A 19534-nucleotide genomic window follows, 5' to 3' on the forward strand; every position below is an offset into this window, starting at 1 on the left:
ACATATAATTCTTTTAATTTCAATACAAAATTATTGTCTCTAATATAAATTTTCTATGAATTTGAAATTTTGATATGAATATTATTTGATATGATGAATATTATTACATACATAATCAACAGTTTAAAAATGGTTTAATAAAATAGTGAATAATTTGAAAGCAAAACATTTTGTATACAAGTCGTAATTTTAAAATGAGAACGCAGTATTTAGGTAAGTTTAAATCGAAATTAAAAGAACTATATGTTTATAAAACATGTGTCACTATAAATAGTCATGAAATAAGTTTGATGTAATGTTATTTAACGGTCTTATATGTATATTTACGAAATTTATTTACTTATATCAACATCAATAGCGATACGTGAAAATTGATTATCTTTAAATTAATAAAAAAATAGAAATGTGTAAAACGAAATACCAATGAGAGGATGAATAAGACAGATTTGTAATCTTAACGTTAAAAATCACAACTGAGAAGAAACATGTATATATATTATCTATATTTATACACGAGCAAATTAAATAAAACATAAGCATCATAATATATTTTTGGAAAATGACGAAAATGCCGCAAATACATATTACTCAAATATTTATTTAATTTCATGCCTCATAGAAGTATTCCTATGAATTACTATCCATATTCGCGTCTAAAATACATATGCGAATTGGGAAATATTTTTAAATAAATACCATAAATAAAATTAACAAATCTTTTTTAATAAAAATTTTTTAAAAAATTTCTTTAAAAAAAGTAATAAGCTTTCTTTAGAATAAGACTCCTTACGCATTATTTTTTTTTCTTTTTTAAAATAAACATACATTGAAAAAATGAATGTTATTTTAGAATAAGAACTGTTATATATATTATCCCTTTTGTATTCAAAATATCTTGTAAATAATTTCGAGAGATTACATCAAAATATTATATCTTTATTATTCATATAAACGGTATACAATATGTTACAAGTATATATATAATATAGATATATATATATATATATATATATAATATGTATGTTCGTGTAAATTATACTTTTAAAGCTAGGTACATAGATGTTTGTGCAGTAAAATTCGAAACACTTTCCCTTAATTTTTTCTTTTATAATTCCAAATATTCGGACGTTGGCCGTAAAAGCCTCGCTATAATTATGTACCGTAACCACAATTAGAAAATGTGGAAGGTATAAATGTAAAAGCCAAAAAACATTTAGAATTACGAAACGAATCGAAAATATATTGTTGGTCATTGTTTAATATCTATGTTCATATCTCTTCAAGGCACATTTGAAATATAATCAGTATACTCATTTCCATATTACAGAGGAATTTACTAACATTAATTGTTCCTATCATTTCACTAATAGTGTCTGGAGTTAGACTTCAATGAAATTAAAAAAGTGAGAAAGAAAAACGAGAGAAAAAATCAATAGAAAAATATAAAATATTAAAAACTCCTTTAGCCAAAATCACAGACAAGTCCCTTACTTTCTCAAACAGAGCACAGAAACGCATTTTTCATGGTCTTAATTCTAGAATAATAGTTATATAAATATTATAAATATACATTCATATATATATACGTAGTCTTATCAAATTATATACATACACGTATACATACGCTTCCTGATATTGAATATTCGCTAATAATAAAATTTACATTTTTTATTTTGCATACGTAACGTTATTATGTATATTTACATGTACGCACGTACAGCATATAAACAGTGGTCTCTTTCATGTGTACATGTATATTGCGTATGTATATATATATATATATTTATACATATATATTTTGATTATATCCTTTTTTGATATTCAGATCATGAAGGATATCTTCCATAATACTGCACCTATTTCTATGTACATAAAATGTTTACAGAACATAATGAAATATAGATAAAACGTACGCCGATGATAATAACAAAAATAGTAACAAGTGACTTTGCAATTATTACGTGTTATCGTTACTACACATAGATATGATAAAATGCCCTGCTCATCGGCTTTATGAAGGTTCACGGTTTTGTTACCGTCCCTTCTTCATATTATTTATAACATTTTATATTAAAAAAATTAATTTGCAAGATCAAATCCTTGCTCTGCCAATATCATCATAATACACGCTCACTAACACTCTTTTATTGCATGCGCCTTTCCTTTCCTTCAGCGAATATTTACCTAGTCAGGTCCTATATGACTATAATACGTCCTTTGTTGGAAGTTGCACAAATTTCCCAATGAATATCAATATGCGGGCATTTTTATTTCAAGTTAGATAAAATGGCTATCATCTGCACTGCAGGTATTTATTAACAAGTATAGAATGCTTGACGTAACATTTTAATAATTACACGCAACGCAAAGTGAAAACTAGAATCTTTCTTCAGTATGTAATAGTAACAAGATTATTCATTAACAAACTATACAAGAAACTATATTCCATAAACCACATTTGTGGGACATTCATGCAACATAAAAGAAATATTTTTACATTTTGAGTGACGAAATAATTATAGCAGTCACAATATTAATATTCATATTAACAGCGATTAACGACATAGATATTAACAATAATAACGTAGTACATTTTTGATAAATCGGAAACGTTATTATTTTTTTTTTTTTTTTAACAGCAATCAAAGCAATTATTTCAATAATTCAGCTAATAAGAAATTGTATTAAGAAATAAATGAATAAGATTTTGGTTTACTTAGCACAAGTTTACGTCATGAACGACTGCTAAATATGAAAAATATATATCTCTTATGTATTATTTTTGGTAAGTTTTGTTCTGTTGGCGGCAACTGCTGCAAGACATGCCAGTGCTTCTAAGTCCGGCGATGCACACCATGCTATCAATATTTACATAATTAATTAACTTGATAATAATTAAATAATATAAGCTTATATCGTATTTATAATAACAAACATGAAACGTAATATCCTCTATTTTCATAATCTTAAATATTTCAATTTTAAAACCAAGAATGTTTACAAATTATAAAACTTAAGTACAAGTGAAAACTTTGCAGATTGGAACGTAAATTTATGTTTTCTAACTCATACATAAATACCTTATAATATAAATTGAAGCTTTAGTTAACTGAATTCTAGTTCCTAATAAAAAGTACAATTTCTTCTTGTAACTTTCACTTCTTTATAGATGAAAACATAGATAATCTAAATAAAAGATAAGACAATTTTTATAAGTTTTTCTTTCATAAAAATAATAACGTTCCAATCTGAAAAATTTACAAGAAATATTTCTGTTATATTTATGAACAAAACACTAAGAAGCAAAATGAAAGCAAGAAATAAACAATACAGTTTATTTCGTCTATACTTACATTTATTGGGTTCCTCGATCTCAATTTGCTTTGAATCATTTATAGCTGCCGCATTACGTGTAATGCTTTGTTTTCGTGCTTTCCTTTTTTGACTTCCAACTAAAAGTTTCTCAGCATCTTCTGAATTTTCACGTTCTGTTTGAGATATTTTTGTATTGTTTTGACTGTTTGCTTGATCGTTGCTGTCGAAATTATTCTGATGCCTTTTATTATTCGAAGTCGATGTTAATTTTTGTACAATTTTTTTCTTTTTCGTACGTTGTTGCTTCTTCTTTTCCTGAAATTCTTCTAAACTTAAAGATGGTAACGCTTCAATTTTCTTTTCTAAATTAAAGTCCCTACATAAGAAAATGAAAATAATACATTTTCGTTGTATATTACACAATATTTTAATGCGTAACACTATAAAATGACATTAAACTTACTCAGCTCGAAACCTTTTTCTTGCAGTCCATGGTCCAAAATCAACTTGTCCTTCTGCACCTTCAGTTTCTGTCTCTTCTGGCTTTGATGCTTCTATATTTCCCTCGGCGCTTTAAATAATACTTATATTATTTCTTTTTGTTTCCATATATATGATAAAAATGCAAATGATAAACGAATTTAAATTACCTTTCAACAAGATGCTCTAATTCGCCGCGAGAGCTATTTCCACCTTCACTACTCAAGGAATCTGTTTTTTCACTGACATTTGAAGAAATAGAGTTTCTTCTTTCAGTTGCTTGACCATCAGTGCTAATGAAAGCATCAATCAGAAGTAGGTTATTAATGATGAAATCATATTTTACATGTAACACAAGTTTAATGAAATATTGTAATTATTTACCTACGATTTCCAGTTTGTCTTCTTCTCTTAGGCTGCTGTCCTGATGCACCAACATTTTTCATTTGTTCTGCAAGGAACTTTTGATAACGTAAACCTTTGCATGTTCGTTCACTTCTAAAATTACTTTCTTCTGAAGGCATGTTTGTAGTTAAAAAATTATTTATTTCTGTTTTTTCATCTTCTGTATCCTAAATACAATTGTTAATGTTAGAAATGTGAAATTTTAAGAAATAGTACGACTATTTAATTATTTAAAAGTAGAAGATTTAATTAAGAAAAATTTGATTAAAAAGGTCCCTTACATATTGATGCACATTATTATTTGATTCAGATTTTTTTCTCTTTTTTGCATCAAAAAGATCAGCTTTACATTCTCTCTTATTATCAGATGAAAAAGGTACTTCTAAATATCTTTTTTTAGGAGGTTTTGGAACTTCAGTATCATTTTCAATCACAGAACCATTAATAGTCACTTTCTCATCTGCTGCTTGTGTTTTTTGAGGTGTAAATAATGAACTGAGGCCACCAATTTGGGATTCATCAGCTAATTTTCCTGGTTGAATTGATTGTCCATCTCGCTTATCAGATTTTGAATAATCGGAAGACTTGTTCTCACATTTTACACTTTCTACTATTTGCTCATTAGAATTTGTTTCTGCCTTTTTGTTTGTAGGCCTAGTATTCAAAGTACGTAAAGGAGGTGCTGGTAATTTGTACCACTTAAAGTCAGGATTTGCATTTAAGAATGCATCTTTGTACTGAAAAATTTTAAATTGTAATCATAAAAATTAAAATTAGGAAAATAAAAAATTTGTAATTAAAATTTCTAACATACAACTTAAAAAAAATATTTAGTTTTTAATACAAATTTGTGTAGAATTGTAAACAGTATTGAGTTTGTAAGATTTACAGCTGACTATGTCAAATTACATCAACAGTATAATTACTAGCATGACATTTAACTTCCTTCTTATGCAAGTAATTTACCTCCTGTGCTAGATTTGTATAAGAACGTTTTTGATCTGGATGAAGAGTGGCCCACCATTCTCCAAGAACTCTTGTAACTGCTCGATTTTCTAAATGTGGGAAACCAGATCGCACAGAACCACGGTGACGTTTACAAAAAATAAGAAAAGCATTCATTGGTCTCCTTGCATGGTGGGCTGGTTCTCTTAATTCTCGTGATTCCTAATTGTTAATACAATTTGACAGATCTATTAGTACATATCTCTTTACAAATATATATAACTGGTTAATAATAATTATGTAAAGTAATCTAATTGAAATAAAGTATGTGTGTGTATGTGTGTAATTATTTTCTATTTCTATTTAAATATAGTAAAAGTATGTTTTTAATACTATGTTAAACAATTAATAAGATATGAATTAAAATATTTGTAATTAAATTAACAAAAATATTTAGATATAAACACAAATACCATTTCTTAAATTAATATATATAACATATTTAGTTGTCATTTGTTACAAAAATTATATAATATGATATATAACAATAAAAAAATCACATATATTTTTAGATCAGAACAATATTCAGTTATATTACAGCACTTGTGAAACCTTAAAATCACATACCTTGACAGATTCTAAGGTCACATATGCTTATCTCTACATTCATAGATAATAACAATATATTAAAACTAATTGTTTATATTAAATGTACAATTTAAAGAAATACACACAAAAATATGTTATTACTAATTTAAGAAATGGATGTGTGTGCATACATTGCTCATCTATGTGTATATCCCTTTCTTAACAATGAATAAGAACAAGTGTCATTTAAACATTTTTTGAATGAAATATTTACTAAAAACTATTACTAATATAATATACCAAATGGTAAATAATATGTTTTTTAGTTATTTATTCAATTAAGCACATTAAGAACGAAATTATAAGAATATTTTATCATTTTATGTAAGGTATATTAATTTTATAAAAATAATTTTCTTGATAAAAAAAACTTTATTGATTATTTAATTACGAGTGCAATTAAATGCATTACTTATAGTATACGTTATTCCCCATACTTTTTCTAATGTTCTATTCACGTCCATACTTAACGAATTGTTATACAAGTGATGAAAAAATGTAAACGTGAATCAACACACAAATATGACGGAGATTGTGCATATGCACGTATACAACGCATACATATACCTAAGTGAATAAAATAAAAACAGAAATATATCCATTTTAATGGAATAATCTTAATCTTTTCGTTATTTATCTATATCTTTTCAATATTTTTACCTTCACGATAAGTCAACTTTATTACGAAACGAGAGTATAATAAAAATATATTAATTTACATTCTGTGCACAATATTATGAAATCGGTCATAAAATTTAAACATTAACAGTAAAAAATCACGAGAAAGATTCCATTTGCTGCGACGTTTGCAAAAACGATTTTTCCAAAAAAAGATTGCGTTCCATGATAACTCTAAGACAAAAAAGAAAATCACGTCTATTTATGGTACAACGAGGAGAACGATCTACAAATGCTTTGGATTGGTAGAGAATCCAATGTCAAAGGAATGAAAGATTCGCCACATTCCCGAAATATTTCGTAATAATATTGACAATATACGATTAATATAAAAATTGACGGTAGTAGTAGCAGTAGTCTCATTGAAAAAGAAATATAGATATCCGCCGTCATAACAGGCATATGTTAATTTTCGTATTCTGTCTAATTACTTCAGCTGCACAAAGTCCAGGATATTTTCAGTATGAAATGTCGCAATTCCTCGCTAATTTCGATTTATCTAAAAATCGGATCGTTAGTCAAAAATATAATGAAAGATATAATGAAGGAAGTATAGTCAAAAATTGTTAGGGCATGTCGGTTGTCATACGTCGCAGCTTTCGTTAATGCTATTGTACGTTGATTGCCTCGATCGCACTACCTATCTCTGTCAAATTCGTATGAGCTTTCGATGTTTTGAAAAAAAATTTGCAACATATTTCATATGAACCAGTCATCGAAGAGAATTGCACATTGCACATTTTTTCCAAGACCTCATGACACCTTTCCGATCATCTACTGACAGCTGCTTGTGCAAATGTAAATACTGCATATAACAATTTATACGTCTTTCTATGCACCGATGATCTGGCAAATATTTGAATGAAGTGAAACGTCCCTTGAAAAAATTCCCATTCACGCAAAATGCTACTATATTCTTGTATAATTCGTTCTTGAGTCCCTCTAATTGTCAAATATTTATTAACATAGAACTAAGCCCAAGACGTTGTTGTTCCTTTTAGTATGACTAGTCTCGAGACATTGTATAAATCCCGTTTTTTGACTCAAAATCATCGCGAATAAATCACACGTTCGACTGTTCAGAATGATAAATTTAACCTTAGACAGTATTACGAATTCGCTGTTGACACGGGCGTATCGAAAAGCCATTGGCAATTCGAGAAAAATACAATGTATTTCTCCCTACTCACCTTGCGTTGTTGCTCGTTGGCAGCCATTTCTGATTTCACTTGACAATTCACTCAGCGGCGCATAATAAAGATAAAGCTTCGGCACTGAGTGTCCTCTCTTTTCCTCCGTATCTTGCTTTCTTTCTCTGGCTCTTTTCCGTGCACGAATTAACCTCTCCTTCTTACGTACTATTTCTATCTTTTTCCTCCTTCGATGCCTTCGTCCACATTTGTTTCTGGTGGCCCACGTGAAAGAAAATTCTGGCAAAAAGTCACGATATTTTATCACATTTCACGAAATTTATTAGTCGCTTTGAAAAACATTTCGGGCTATGTTTTACTCACAAGTCACACAAACAGTATTATTCCAGCGATTTGTGTTTGCAACTAAATCATTTGTCGTGCAAACGTCACGAATCTACAAACGTCACTGTTAAAACCAGTCACGCGCCTATATGTGCTCGTTCCAAAAGAATTAATCTGAATGAATCAATAGATTCTAAATCGTATCGACTGGTAATATTATTTTAAGTCTCTAATGAATACTGAATTCTTGTTTCGCTTCGTATAAAATTACACACACTATCGAGAGAGCAATACGTTAATGTTGTACACATTTTCAGCATCGTGCGCATTGTGTTCAAAAAAATAAAAGGTTCGCGCGTATGAGCATATCAGTGTTACCAATTAAACTATACAAACGTTACTAAAAGAGATTTATTATCCTTGAATGTTTTACTTTTTAACCCTTTAAAATGAAAGATTTACAAATTTGTATAATATTTCTCAATTAATATAAATGACATTATTAATTTTTTATTATAAATTACACGTTATCTTTGAGATTAAGGCATTGATTAAAGCGATGAAGATATTTTTCAGTTTGTGATAAAAATGCTGAGATGATTGCCAATGAAATATAATGGAAAATCAAAATGACTATGCAAAGCATCTACTGCACGATCATATGAATAAACAGTAAACAGGTCTCGACACTTATTAATGAAAATCGTTCGAAAATTGAATTCCGAAAAATAAACATGGAAGACAAAAAGGGTCTCGTTCTGTGAAACAAGCAAAGATGAGTAGACTGCCTCTGTCTCTGTCTGGGACATTCGTAATATCTGTATGTATGAATATACGTATCACATATGCGCACAATGAGACCATTTCTTGTTCTCCATTTTGATTTTTTTTCGACTCAAAAGACGGACGACATCGCCGATATCTTCGATATGGAAGTGTTCAGATCTGTTTATAGTTAGTAAGATCGTTGTCTGGACTCCCAGATCTGCCTTATTCATTGTTGTATGAAAACGTTTTTCAAGATGAAATTACAGTATTTCAATGGTCACATATAACAGCGAAAATAGATATTTAGATAATACCATTTAAACGGACCACCCTGTATTTACAGTTTTGTCAAAATAAGCAACTACATGAAAGTGTTATTTGAACAAAAAAATATAGTATTCAATAATTCTTTCATTGTGTATTTTTAATATTTTTATAGTAGTTTTAATGTACAATTTCATACTTCACAAATGTAATTTTGTTACTTGAAAATGTAAATTTATAAATATACGTTACATATATTAATCCCAGAGGTGTTTTATTCAACCATTTATGCAAATATAGTATACAAGTGAAAAGTACAAAATATTCTTTGGCAGTCATGCGTTTCTTACCATAATGGGCAAAATTTATTAAAAAAATGTCAATATTAATAATAAACAAAATTAATCTTTCCCTACTATAACTATGTACCATGAACAAACAACCCAAAAATGTTAGAAAGTAGCGAGGTCACAAAACGCAGATCTGCTATAACAGTTTCAAATACCGTCAAGGGTAAACATGAAATAAATCATTATAAAAAAAGCATACATTGCTTCATCAAATAATATCATTTTGTACTTGTTACAATATAGTGAACTGGAATATCAGTTTGATATATTTATTAATCTCCTTCACTTTCTTGTTATTTATATTATTTATTCTTTGTAGAATATTTTTTCTTTTCGTCGCTTTCAAAGCCAGAATCCAAGTCATCGCTTAAACACTTTTTTAGTGTATAAATTTTAGAATGCTGCTGCAAATCTCTGTTTTCAATTGATAGCTTCTTTATGCAGCTTATTAATTGTTCAAAGAAATTAGGATAGCTATCGTACCCAGGAAACATATTTACATCTATGATCGCATATTTTCCGGTATGATTTTCAATAACAACATCCACACCAACTAAAAGCAATCCAAAAAGTTCCGTAACTCTCTTAACAATCTTCTCTAGTATTTCATGTTTTGGTTTTACGGTTAATGGAATGTCTTCCTCTGTCAGAATTGACCATTTAGACCTGGAATCGCTCTTACATATATCATGAGAACTAAAAAATATTGTGTTTAATGCAGTACAGTCTTCTTCATAAAAGTTTTTGAAACTAGGTCTTTCGACTACGTGAAAGTTTTCTCCAACTATATATATCTTATAAAGAATCGCATTATGGTTGACAAATTGTTGAGCCACACAAGGAGGCTGACAATCCTTCACACCCCCTTCATTAAAAATCACCATCATCTAAAAAGCATGTTTGTTATTAATATTTAAATAACATTCATATGTTTTCCAGCGATTAAATTACCTTATGCGCATCGTTGGAGCCCTGAGCCACAAGTGGTTTACAAAGAAATGGGAACTTAATACCTGCCATTTTTAACAGCGATATATTCTCAATAGCATTTTTACTTTTAATTTCTACAAACCTTGGAGTAAATACCCCTATAAAAAGATAGATCGTATAATCATATAATTCACATATTTTATATATAGATCATATGAGCCATATATAGATCAATAATTTGTTATTCGATATTTTATTAACTTTAATAAAAAATTATCGAATCTAAGTATTAAGAATTTGTATTTACCATCGAGTTGTAGCTGTTCTTGTAAGATTTCGTATGATTTATAACGATTTATTAAAATCCTAATATTGTCCAAAGGGTCAATAACTATTATTTCGGGATGTTGGTAGAAGTATTCTTTCATTCTTGAGATAATTGCTTTGGCCTGGAATATAAATTAATTGTCATAACGTTGTTAATCACAATAAATATAAAAAATTTGTTCATACATATTGATCACCATATTCAGCATGTGCTAGTTTGTCTGTCATTTTGTATATAAAAACATGGAATGGTCCCTGAGGTTCAAGATCAGAGTTTATATCAATCTGAAATTAACGTATCAATTCTAAAATATTTGATAAAATATTATAGACGTATATAAATTATAAATAAAACATTTTATACATAACCTCACATTATTATAACGTGAGGCATAATGTATGGCATAACTATTTAATAATAATTTCAGAAAGCTTAAAAAATTATTTACCATTTTTAATAGAAACCCTTCAGACTCACAAACACTACAAAAGTCATTCCAATTAAATTTTTGTCGTTTTTTTTCGGATATCGAGTAACCGATAACATACTTGTCGCACATTTTTTTTCGCGTTGTTTTCTTATGTTGAGTATAATTTTTATCCATTAAAGCGTATACAGTACATTATTTTAATAATAACCGTTAGATAAATTATACTCTATTAATGCGTTGTCTCAGAAATTCTTGTATCAACTAATTTCATATTTTTCCCCGAAATGTAAGGTTATGTTTGCATGATTTAAGAAATACTCCACGGTATTGTAATCCCTTTGGTTATATACATTTTACACAATCAGTTTATTTTCTTAAAGCAAAGTATTTTCTCAAATTTTATTCTCATGTACAACTTGGGTTATCGTTATATTTATTTTAGATAGTGTAATACATGATCACAGGTTATCGCGATATAATAATGACAAGCACATATCACATTATTTATGCTTAATTACACGACACTTATAATAATCCAACACATAACATGATTATCTAAAATTATCATTTTATTTACAATACTTTCATGATATTTTTTATCGTGTATTTAATGGTCCTTTCAAATCATAAATATTCGGGAATGTGTCACCGTCGTTGCATCTTCAATTACAGTATTTGCAATATACATTCTTCGTGTTCATGTTTCTATGACGCGCTTTCTATCAAATCAGCAATTTTAAATTTCTCCCATGCTCTGTATGAGAGACTAAAAATAAATCGATTAAGTATAATTAAAAAGTATAGTTCTCATAATAAAGGTTCAATTAACAATATGATAATATAGCATTGAAATTTCTTTAAATAATTTAATTTCTTACTAAGATCTTAATTTTAAGATTTTAATTGGAATAATTTTAATACTAATACATATCATTATAAAATAGTATAATTTTAATATTATTTCATGTATATATATATTACGAAATTTGTTATTTTACCTTTGAAGATTCGTTCCAAGAAGTCAACATCTCTTTCGTAACGAAAATCGCGACGTTATTATCGAAATCATCGGTGTTTTCGCCATCTGATCGAATCTTTGTCAACATTCGAACTTCTCCGAGAGAATATGAACCGGAACTTGGCATGTATAGTTCCCCTTCGGAGCGTGAAGTATCCGAAATTTCCATCTGAGATAATGAAACGTAATTAGACGAAGAATTTAAAAAATATACAAATTTAAATATTAATTATTTTTATTGATTTTATTCGGAAAAATTAAAATGTAATAAAATCAACTAAAAATTAAATTTAAAATTAATTAAAAAAAACTTTGATAACATTAAAGAAATTTAATTAAAAATTAATAAAATCGAGCAAATTCGTCTTAATTCTCACCATTGCCAACATGATAATATATTCTTAATACAAAAGGCAGGAGACTTCCTGCCAAATGAATTATTGCTGGACTACTCTATTGAAAACGGATTATAAAAATATTTCAAGATGCTTAAATATACAGAATACGTTATAATATTTAACAGAGAAAACAAACTTCTGCCTACATTCTATTATTTTAATTATATTCGTAAAAATACGAACTTGTACAAATATTCGCAGTTTAATTATTACGTTGGACACATTGAATGTTAAACGAATATTTCGTACCTTGTTCGATTCTATCGTTGATATCGTAGACGTGCCATTAGAAAGCCTGTAAAAAGTATAATTTGAGTATAGTACAATTTCAAGGAAATCGATTAAAGAAAATAACGACGGTAATTAAATAATCGTAGATATAATTTCATAAATATTTTTTTTACTTAATACGACCAAACATTAAACGTATAATGACCGATTAATTAATTAATTAAATTACTTGAAATCGCGCGTGTTTTAAGATATTTCATTTACCTCTGCCGTTGATCGAGCAAACTTGAATAATTGATATTGCCATCAAGACACGTAGAAGAGAAGAACTTTTTGTCCATTCCGTCATACACATCGGATAAAATGTTCTTTTTCTCGAATAAGCTATCGAAATGCGTGTTATTTATATCGCTTATTTTATCAGCAATCGCGTTGCTCGTTTCCATCTGCTCGAATTTATTCGCTTCCTGTGAAAGTTTCGTATTGTTCGATGAAGTTTTCGAAAGGTTCCTCGAGGAAGATCGAAGAGACGCGCAATCGCGCAAAGAATCAGACGATAAACCCTGCGAAATATTATTATCAAGCTGTTCGTTTTTGCCTGAATTTTTCTGCAAACATAATTCTACAGATTTCTCTTCTTTCAATTCACCAACCGCATCGTTCGAAGATACTGATCTTTTGTTCCAAGTTTCGAGATCGTCACGCTTCGCATCTTTGTCATCGTTTGTTTTCAGCCAGGTTTCGTTAATATCCTTCACAGCTGCCTCATTGTCGTGTAAATTCATTCTTTCATCGATATCCCGCAGCAGATTATTCCTTAAAGTTTCAGCAACGTGGCATTCTTTGCTCTCGATTGGCTCGCGAATAATATTAGACGCAGTTCTCGTAGAGGTTTTATTTTCTTTCTCGCTTACTTCTATCCGCAAATTCGCATCGTTCTTCGAGATACTATTCTCGTCATTCTTTTCAGGATCTTTTTTCGTATTATCAATTCCTCCGCTTATTTTAACGTCTTCCGCCAACCCGATATCGCCGTCTATTTTATCTGCAGAATGTTCGTTTCTCGATACATCAACGTTACGTTTTAAAGACGATCGGTCCTCGGTGTTAGGAATCGACTCGTTAAGAACAGCGTCGTCGCGTTCGGATTTATCCTTTATCGAAATATCTTTTTCGATAATTTCTTCGTTCGTATTGGCTTCAAGCGGCGCGTGTTCCACTTGCGAATCTCGTTTCTCAGACTCGTCATCCGATTTCGTCGCTTCGACCGTACGAACGTCGTTCGAAACCGCGTTGTACATCGACGATTTGCCGGAAACTAGCGACCGCGAGTTTCCACGACCGGCCTCGTCGTTCTTCAAACTCTGCAACAAGCTCCTCGCCATCAGAGGCACTATCTCGTTTACCTTCAGCATGCTCTTTATTTTATCTTCTACGAAGCGTGTTTCTTCTCGAAGAGCGAGCGCCATCAAGTTTGCCTCTATCTTCTCTTCCGCTGCAACATCCTTTAAGACAGCGGGACGAACGATATTGCGCAACGTCGTGTCGTCGAAATTACCTCTCTGAACCTCTCCGTCCTTCGATTCCAGCGCGTTTATCCTGAGAATCGTGGCCCTCTCGTCGCGAGACTCGTCTTTCATCGTCGGTGACCTGCACGTCTCTTGCGACATCTTCGTATCGTTCGCGCTCTTCGTATCCGTGCTCGAAGACTGCGGCCAGATCGAAGAGGCGGTCAAGCTCGAGCTATCGTTCACGATTCGAAATAAACGCGTTTTACGAGGAAAAATGTCTCTCGCCTCGTTGGTACCGTTTGTCGTCGTTTCGTAATTCCTGCTGTTATCTTCGCTCGAGCCGGTGGTTTCTTCGTTCGACGTTCTCCTCCTCCGAGGAGACGTTCCATCCTTCGTCCTCGAGTTCGTTGCGAAAATTCGCGCCGTAAATTTGTCCGAGACTTTCGGCGCGATACACCTTCTCCTCGAACCATCCTCGTTTCTCTTCGATACAGGCGACTTTAAACACGTTGTAGCTTTCGTTCGTTCGATCCTATCAAGCTGGCGTTCTTCGTTCGCGTTCCCTTTATTCCTCGTTAGCAATCGTTTATCTTCGATCGTCGATTTCGTCCGATCTCGACGTTCTTCCACCTGCATCTCTGCACTCCGATCGAATTCCCAATTTTCCAATTCAATCGCTGCATTCCGCTTTGCAGATTTCCCCGACCTAATCGTCGAGTTCTTCTTTATTTTCGATAGCGCGTTGCGTTTAGGGCGCGCGTGAAACCGATCAGCCACATCAGCCGTAATTTGTTTCGATAAATTTCCCGCTCCATCGGTTTCCACCGTTGCGATCTTCGCGCTGTTTATCGCAGCCGTATCAACGGTGTATTTCCCGTCGGTTTTTCCTCTCGTCGTATCTTGCGCGCGATATTCGTCGAGCTCCGGTCGCGAAAGAAACCTGTCTATCGTTTTCGTCGATCGAACGACGCTCTCGATTATCTTATCGTACGAAAGCAACACCTGGTCCAGCTCGTCCACGGAAGGTTCGTACAAATTGCAAAGATCGTCCGATTCCTCGCTATCTTCCGTAAAGATCGCGCTCGACGACGAAACGTTGTCCTCCGCGTAATTCCCCGCTTGTTTCTCGTCTCTGTCGCAATATGTTTGAACGATGTCTGCGAAACGTTTATCTATCGCCTTATAGCGCTCATCCTCCTCCGTTCTTCGCTTCTCGCAAACCTCCTTGCGTCTTCTTTTATCGGTCTTGCGCGTTTCTTCCACCTCCTTGCTCGATAACGGAACCTGCTCGTCGTTTGTTCGAAGTTTCCTCGAAGAGGCTTTGAGTCGTTCGGATTGATCGTTCGAAGCTCGTCGGCTTTCCAAACGTTCGACGAACGTCGACGGTGTTTTCGAATTCTCCTCACAAATTGCATCCGCTTCTTCCGTATTTTGCGACTCGACGAGACTTTCGCGATTCTTCGCTCGCGGTGGACTCCCGTCCTCGACTATTTCCTCTCCAGGGGATTCCTTCCTCTCCGAGACTCGCTCGTCGAATCTCACTTGCCTCTGGTTGCCCCTTGCCGATATCTTCATCGCCGAATCGTCCGTCCCTTCCTCGATAATTTCACTCTCGGATTCGTCGTTCGAATTGTCCCCGATCGTTTCTCTGAAATCCTCCTTCAACGCGACCTCGTCGTCGCGATCCGTCGACTCCAGGTTCCCCTCGCTCTCGAGATCCTTCGTTGTCGTTTCGCGCACATCGCCCAATTTTTCGTCCAATTTTTCGTCCAATTTTTCGTCCAGTTTATCGTCCAGTTTTTCGTCCTTCGCCAAACCATCGCAGGATCCCTCTGCCGCAACTGTTTCCGATTTCCCAGGAACGCGCGCCGCGTCCGATCCATCGCCACTCTCCACGCGGTCTTTCCAACTCGCCCTCTTCGATTTCCCCTTCGTCCTACTTTCGCCATCCTCCGCTATTCTTACGACTTTCTCCCTCTTTCTCGGACAGCCGTCCTTGCCGCGAAAGTCACGACGAACCACGTAAGTGGCGACGTTGCGACTTTCTTGCACGAACGACGGATCCGGTGAGATGCGAATGCTTGCCAAGCTTTGGGTGACCAGGTCTCCCTTGATATTCACCGAAGGACCCATCCGCACCGAGAACGCGTTCGCCCTCTTGTCGTCTCTCCGCGTGTCCTCTGGCGTAATACGATGTTCGTCTCTGCGCTCGTCGTCCTCGGGCGCGGGACACGAAGAGGAAAGTCCGAATCTTTGAACGTACCGCTTCCTTCGTCGCGAGAATTCCTCGTAACGATCGTCGGAAGTTTGAAACTTAGGCGCCGTTAGATCGACCGTCCTCTTGGCTTTGATCGCGTCGCGTTGCTCACGACCAGGTCGACGATCGCTGGATCCCTCGTCGATCCAGCCGTTCGCTTCTTGAAACTTGTAGGCCACTCGCTCACGGATGTACAAGAGTTGATCGTTCTCGTCGTCGAACGCCGCCTCGTCCGGATGTCTGAAAGAAACGTCAGGCTGTGTATCGATATCGTTGAGAATTCGACGAAGGAGCGAGAATTTTTCGAACCATTTAACCTGCAGCATCGTACGAGAAATCGAACGAGACACAAGCAACACGCGCGACAGACGTACGTGGATGTTATTGATTTATTATTTACTCGAAGACGGTAGATCTTCCTCGTTGAATGATTTGTGGCGGCACGCTAATAAATTCAAATCTTATTGTCGTTTTGTCTCGAAGCGTCAATATCGTAGGACGCACACACATATTGTATTAATAGGTCGCCATACATTAGGCGCTTCGGCGATATACGTCGTCGCCGAGTACCGCCACATCTTTATCTCCATCGTCAGTCCGTTTGATTTGAAGTATGCCGGTCGCGACACGAGCATCGTCGACGCGCGCTTTTCCTCCAGCTCTTCCGACGCTCTTCCGTGGCTACGTAGTTCGTTACGAAGTCACGGTTTACTACATGAAATTACAAACTAAATACGCAACGCGTATCCATCGACCGAGAGGAAAAACGAGCGTTGTTCGAGGATGTATCAATCGCGTTGCAAAGTATCGGGTAGATTTCGTAGGGAAAAGCACGCGTATCGATCGGGACACTTACACGTCTGTGCATTTTTGAAGGCGACCGCACGTAGCGGACAAACTTATCTCCTTCATTTGGATCTGCGCGTCCTTCATCAACTTTTCTACGTTCTCGAGAATGGCCGTTGTTTCCGGACTAAGCACCGGCGAATCCGAAACAGTTGCGCTGGATCTCTTGCTATCGAGCTGCAAATCGGACAACGAATAAACCATCTAAAATTCGAGTATTCTATTAGGTTGTCCGAAAAGTGTCTTTCTTTTACAGACACGTGTTTCACAACGACGCATCTTTGTACAAACGTGAAACCTAATCTATCGAACGTTGTGATCTTTACTTTTGGTAGAATGGATCGTACGTAGTTCGATTATTTCCTTATAGTAATCCATTATTTCCTTATAAAACGAGAGAAAATTTTCGGACGACCTAATACCTTCTACGCGTGTCTGTTGTAACATGGAATTAAGTCGCGACGAAACGACTGTTTTCTTATTTTGTGATTTTATTACTTTATTGTTATGATTTGTTTATTACGTACGTAGTTTTTATTACGATTAGATTTATGTCTGTCGTTCTGGTTTAAGTTAAGTTATGATTATTGTTATGATTATTGTTATGATTTGTTTATTACGTACGTGTTTTTCATTACGATTAAGTTTATGTCCTTCGTCCTGGTTTCGTGTGTACGTATTTTTGTTTACGCGTAAGTTTTATGTTTATCGTTCTACGTTATAGCGTAAATGGAAGACGCAAAGTCGGAAGGTAAACAGAAATAAAGAATTCTAAGTTCTACTCTGCTGTTTCTTTCTTCAGGTACGTTCCTTGCTCAGACATTGTTCAGACACTACATACGCATATGTGGCTTTGCATACGATACATGTGACACTATCGAAAGTATAGTTCGATATAATCTAAAATAAATAAAATATAGATGGAAAGTTGTAAAAGTATAGTAAAAATAAAAAATCTGTAAGCTACGCAACTTATAACTTGTCGATACACTGACATTACTATTTGGTAAATTACTACGCAAGTGTGTCCGGTACTGTTTCAATGTTCCTTTGCTAGGTGTAATTTAGAAACAGAAAAATATAGAACAGTTTATAGAACATGACAGAACGATCGTTAGATTTCACATGTTACACGCCATTAAAGAATATTAATGTCTTACGTAAAACGCTAAGAGATATTATATAATAAACGTTAGAACGAAACCGAGGTATCCCTCGTATAATACAGCAGTTTGGTTCCGAAGAAATCTCCTGTCATGCGAAACAATGTCATACGAAACGACGAGTTAATGCAAAAGTGGTAGTTAGGATCCAATTGTCAACAAAAGTACACGTACTATTTCTTCGTAAAACAAAAGAGAAACGTGTTTATTAAAACGATCAATAATTAATTTAAAGTATCGCATATTAATATTATTTACGTTCATTGGGAAAAATATCATCGACTTTTTATTCGAAACGTTTGGAGTTGCTACTTGTACTACTTATAATACTTGTAGTATATATTAGGTTGTCCAAAAAGTATCTTTCTTTTACAGACACGTGTTTTACAACGATGCATCTTTATACGAACGCGAAACCTAATCCGTCGAACGTTGTGATCTATACTTTTGGTAGAACAAAGTGGATCGTACGTAGTTCGATGAAATAATATAAAACGGAAAATGTTGTGCATCCATTATATCTTTATAAAACGAGAGAAAATTTTCGGACGACCTAATACCTTCTACGCGTGTCTGTTGTAACATGGAATTAAGTCGCGACGAAACGACTGTTTTCTTATTTTGTGATTTTATTACTGCAACTTATTGCGGTTACTAAATTGCAATTTAAAGAGCAACTATTGGATTGTCCGAAAAGTGTCTTTCTTTTACAGACACATCTCTCACAACGACGCATCTTTATACGAACGCGAAACCTAATCCGTCGAACGTTGTGATCTTTACTTTTGGTAGAATGGATCGTACGTAGTTCGATTATTTCCTTATAGTAATCCATTATTTCCTTATAAAACGAGAGAAAATTTTCGGACGACCTAATACCTTCTACGCGTGACTGTTGTAACATGGAATTAAGTCGCGACGAAACGACTGTTTTCTTATTTTGTGATTTTATTACTGCAACTTATTGCGGTTACTAAATTGCAATTTAAAGAGCAACTATTGGATTGTCCGAAAAGTGTCTTTCTTTTACAGACATGTGTTTCACAACGACGCATCTTTGTACAAACGATCGAACGTTGTGATCTTTACTTTTG

At 33.6% G+C, this 19534-nt stretch overlaps 3 protein-coding genes across 6 annotated transcripts in view; all 3 read right to left on the minus strand.

The window, feature by feature from the left end:
• Positions 1–2618: 2618 nt before the first annotated feature.
• LOC100750113 (HMG box transcription factor BBX) lies at positions 2619–8194 on the minus strand. 2 transcript variants are annotated; one of them, XM_003488277.4, is made up of 9 exons: positions 7986–8194; positions 7662–7901; positions 5167–5367; positions 4482–4937; positions 4180–4367; positions 3966–4088; positions 3779–3886; positions 3354–3691; positions 2619–2858 (listed from the first exon to the last, which is right to left on the minus strand). In XM_003488277.4, exons 2-9 carry the CDS (start codon positions 7686–7688, stop codon positions 2770–2772), a joined length of 1530 nt encoding a protein of 509 aa, XP_003488325.1. In that variant the 5' UTR covers positions 7689–7901; positions 7986–8194; the 3' UTR covers positions 2619–2769. The 2 variants fall into 2 exon arrangements, with proteins under 2 accessions (XP_003488325.1, XP_012239300.1); XM_012383877.3 differs by having other exon boundaries at positions 7662–8194.
• Positions 8195–9222: 1028 nt separating this feature from the next.
• LOC100740014 (inositol-tetrakisphosphate 1-kinase-like) lies at positions 9223–11582 on the minus strand. The gene is made up of 5 exons (XM_012383936.3): positions 11035–11582; positions 10772–10870; positions 10566–10707; positions 10280–10416; positions 9223–10215 (listed from the first exon to the last, which is right to left on the minus strand). The coding sequence occupies exons 1-5, from the start codon at positions 11188–11190 to the stop codon at positions 9631–9633; spliced, it is 1119 nt and encodes a 372-aa protein (XP_012239359.1). The 5' UTR covers positions 11191–11582; the 3' UTR covers positions 9223–9630.
• Positions 11433–19534, minus strand: part of LOC100749082 (golgin subfamily A member 4) — a 62037-nt gene continuing 53935 nt past the window's right edge. For all 3 annotated transcript variants that reach the window (XM_012383829.3, XM_024366683.2, XM_033320026.1), the window contains 5 exons: positions 17288–17454; positions 12928–16671; positions 12682–12727; positions 12015–12203; positions 11433–11782 (listed from right to left, as the gene is read on the minus strand). In XM_012383829.3, the coding sequence (XP_012239252.1) occupies positions 11753–11782; positions 12015–12203; positions 12682–12727; positions 12928–16671; positions 17288–17454 (4176 nt within the window). In that variant the 3' untranslated portion in view covers positions 11433–11752. The remainder of the gene's footprint in view (positions 11783–12014; positions 12204–12681; positions 12728–12927; positions 16672–17287; positions 17455–19534) is intronic.

This window comes from Bombus impatiens, unplaced genomic scaffold (genome assembly GCF_000188095.3).
Source record: "Bombus impatiens unplaced genomic scaffold, BIMP_2.2 scf_0225, whole genome shotgun sequence".
Classification (NCBI taxonomy): Eukaryota; Metazoa; Arthropoda; class Insecta; order Hymenoptera; family Apidae; genus Bombus; species Bombus impatiens.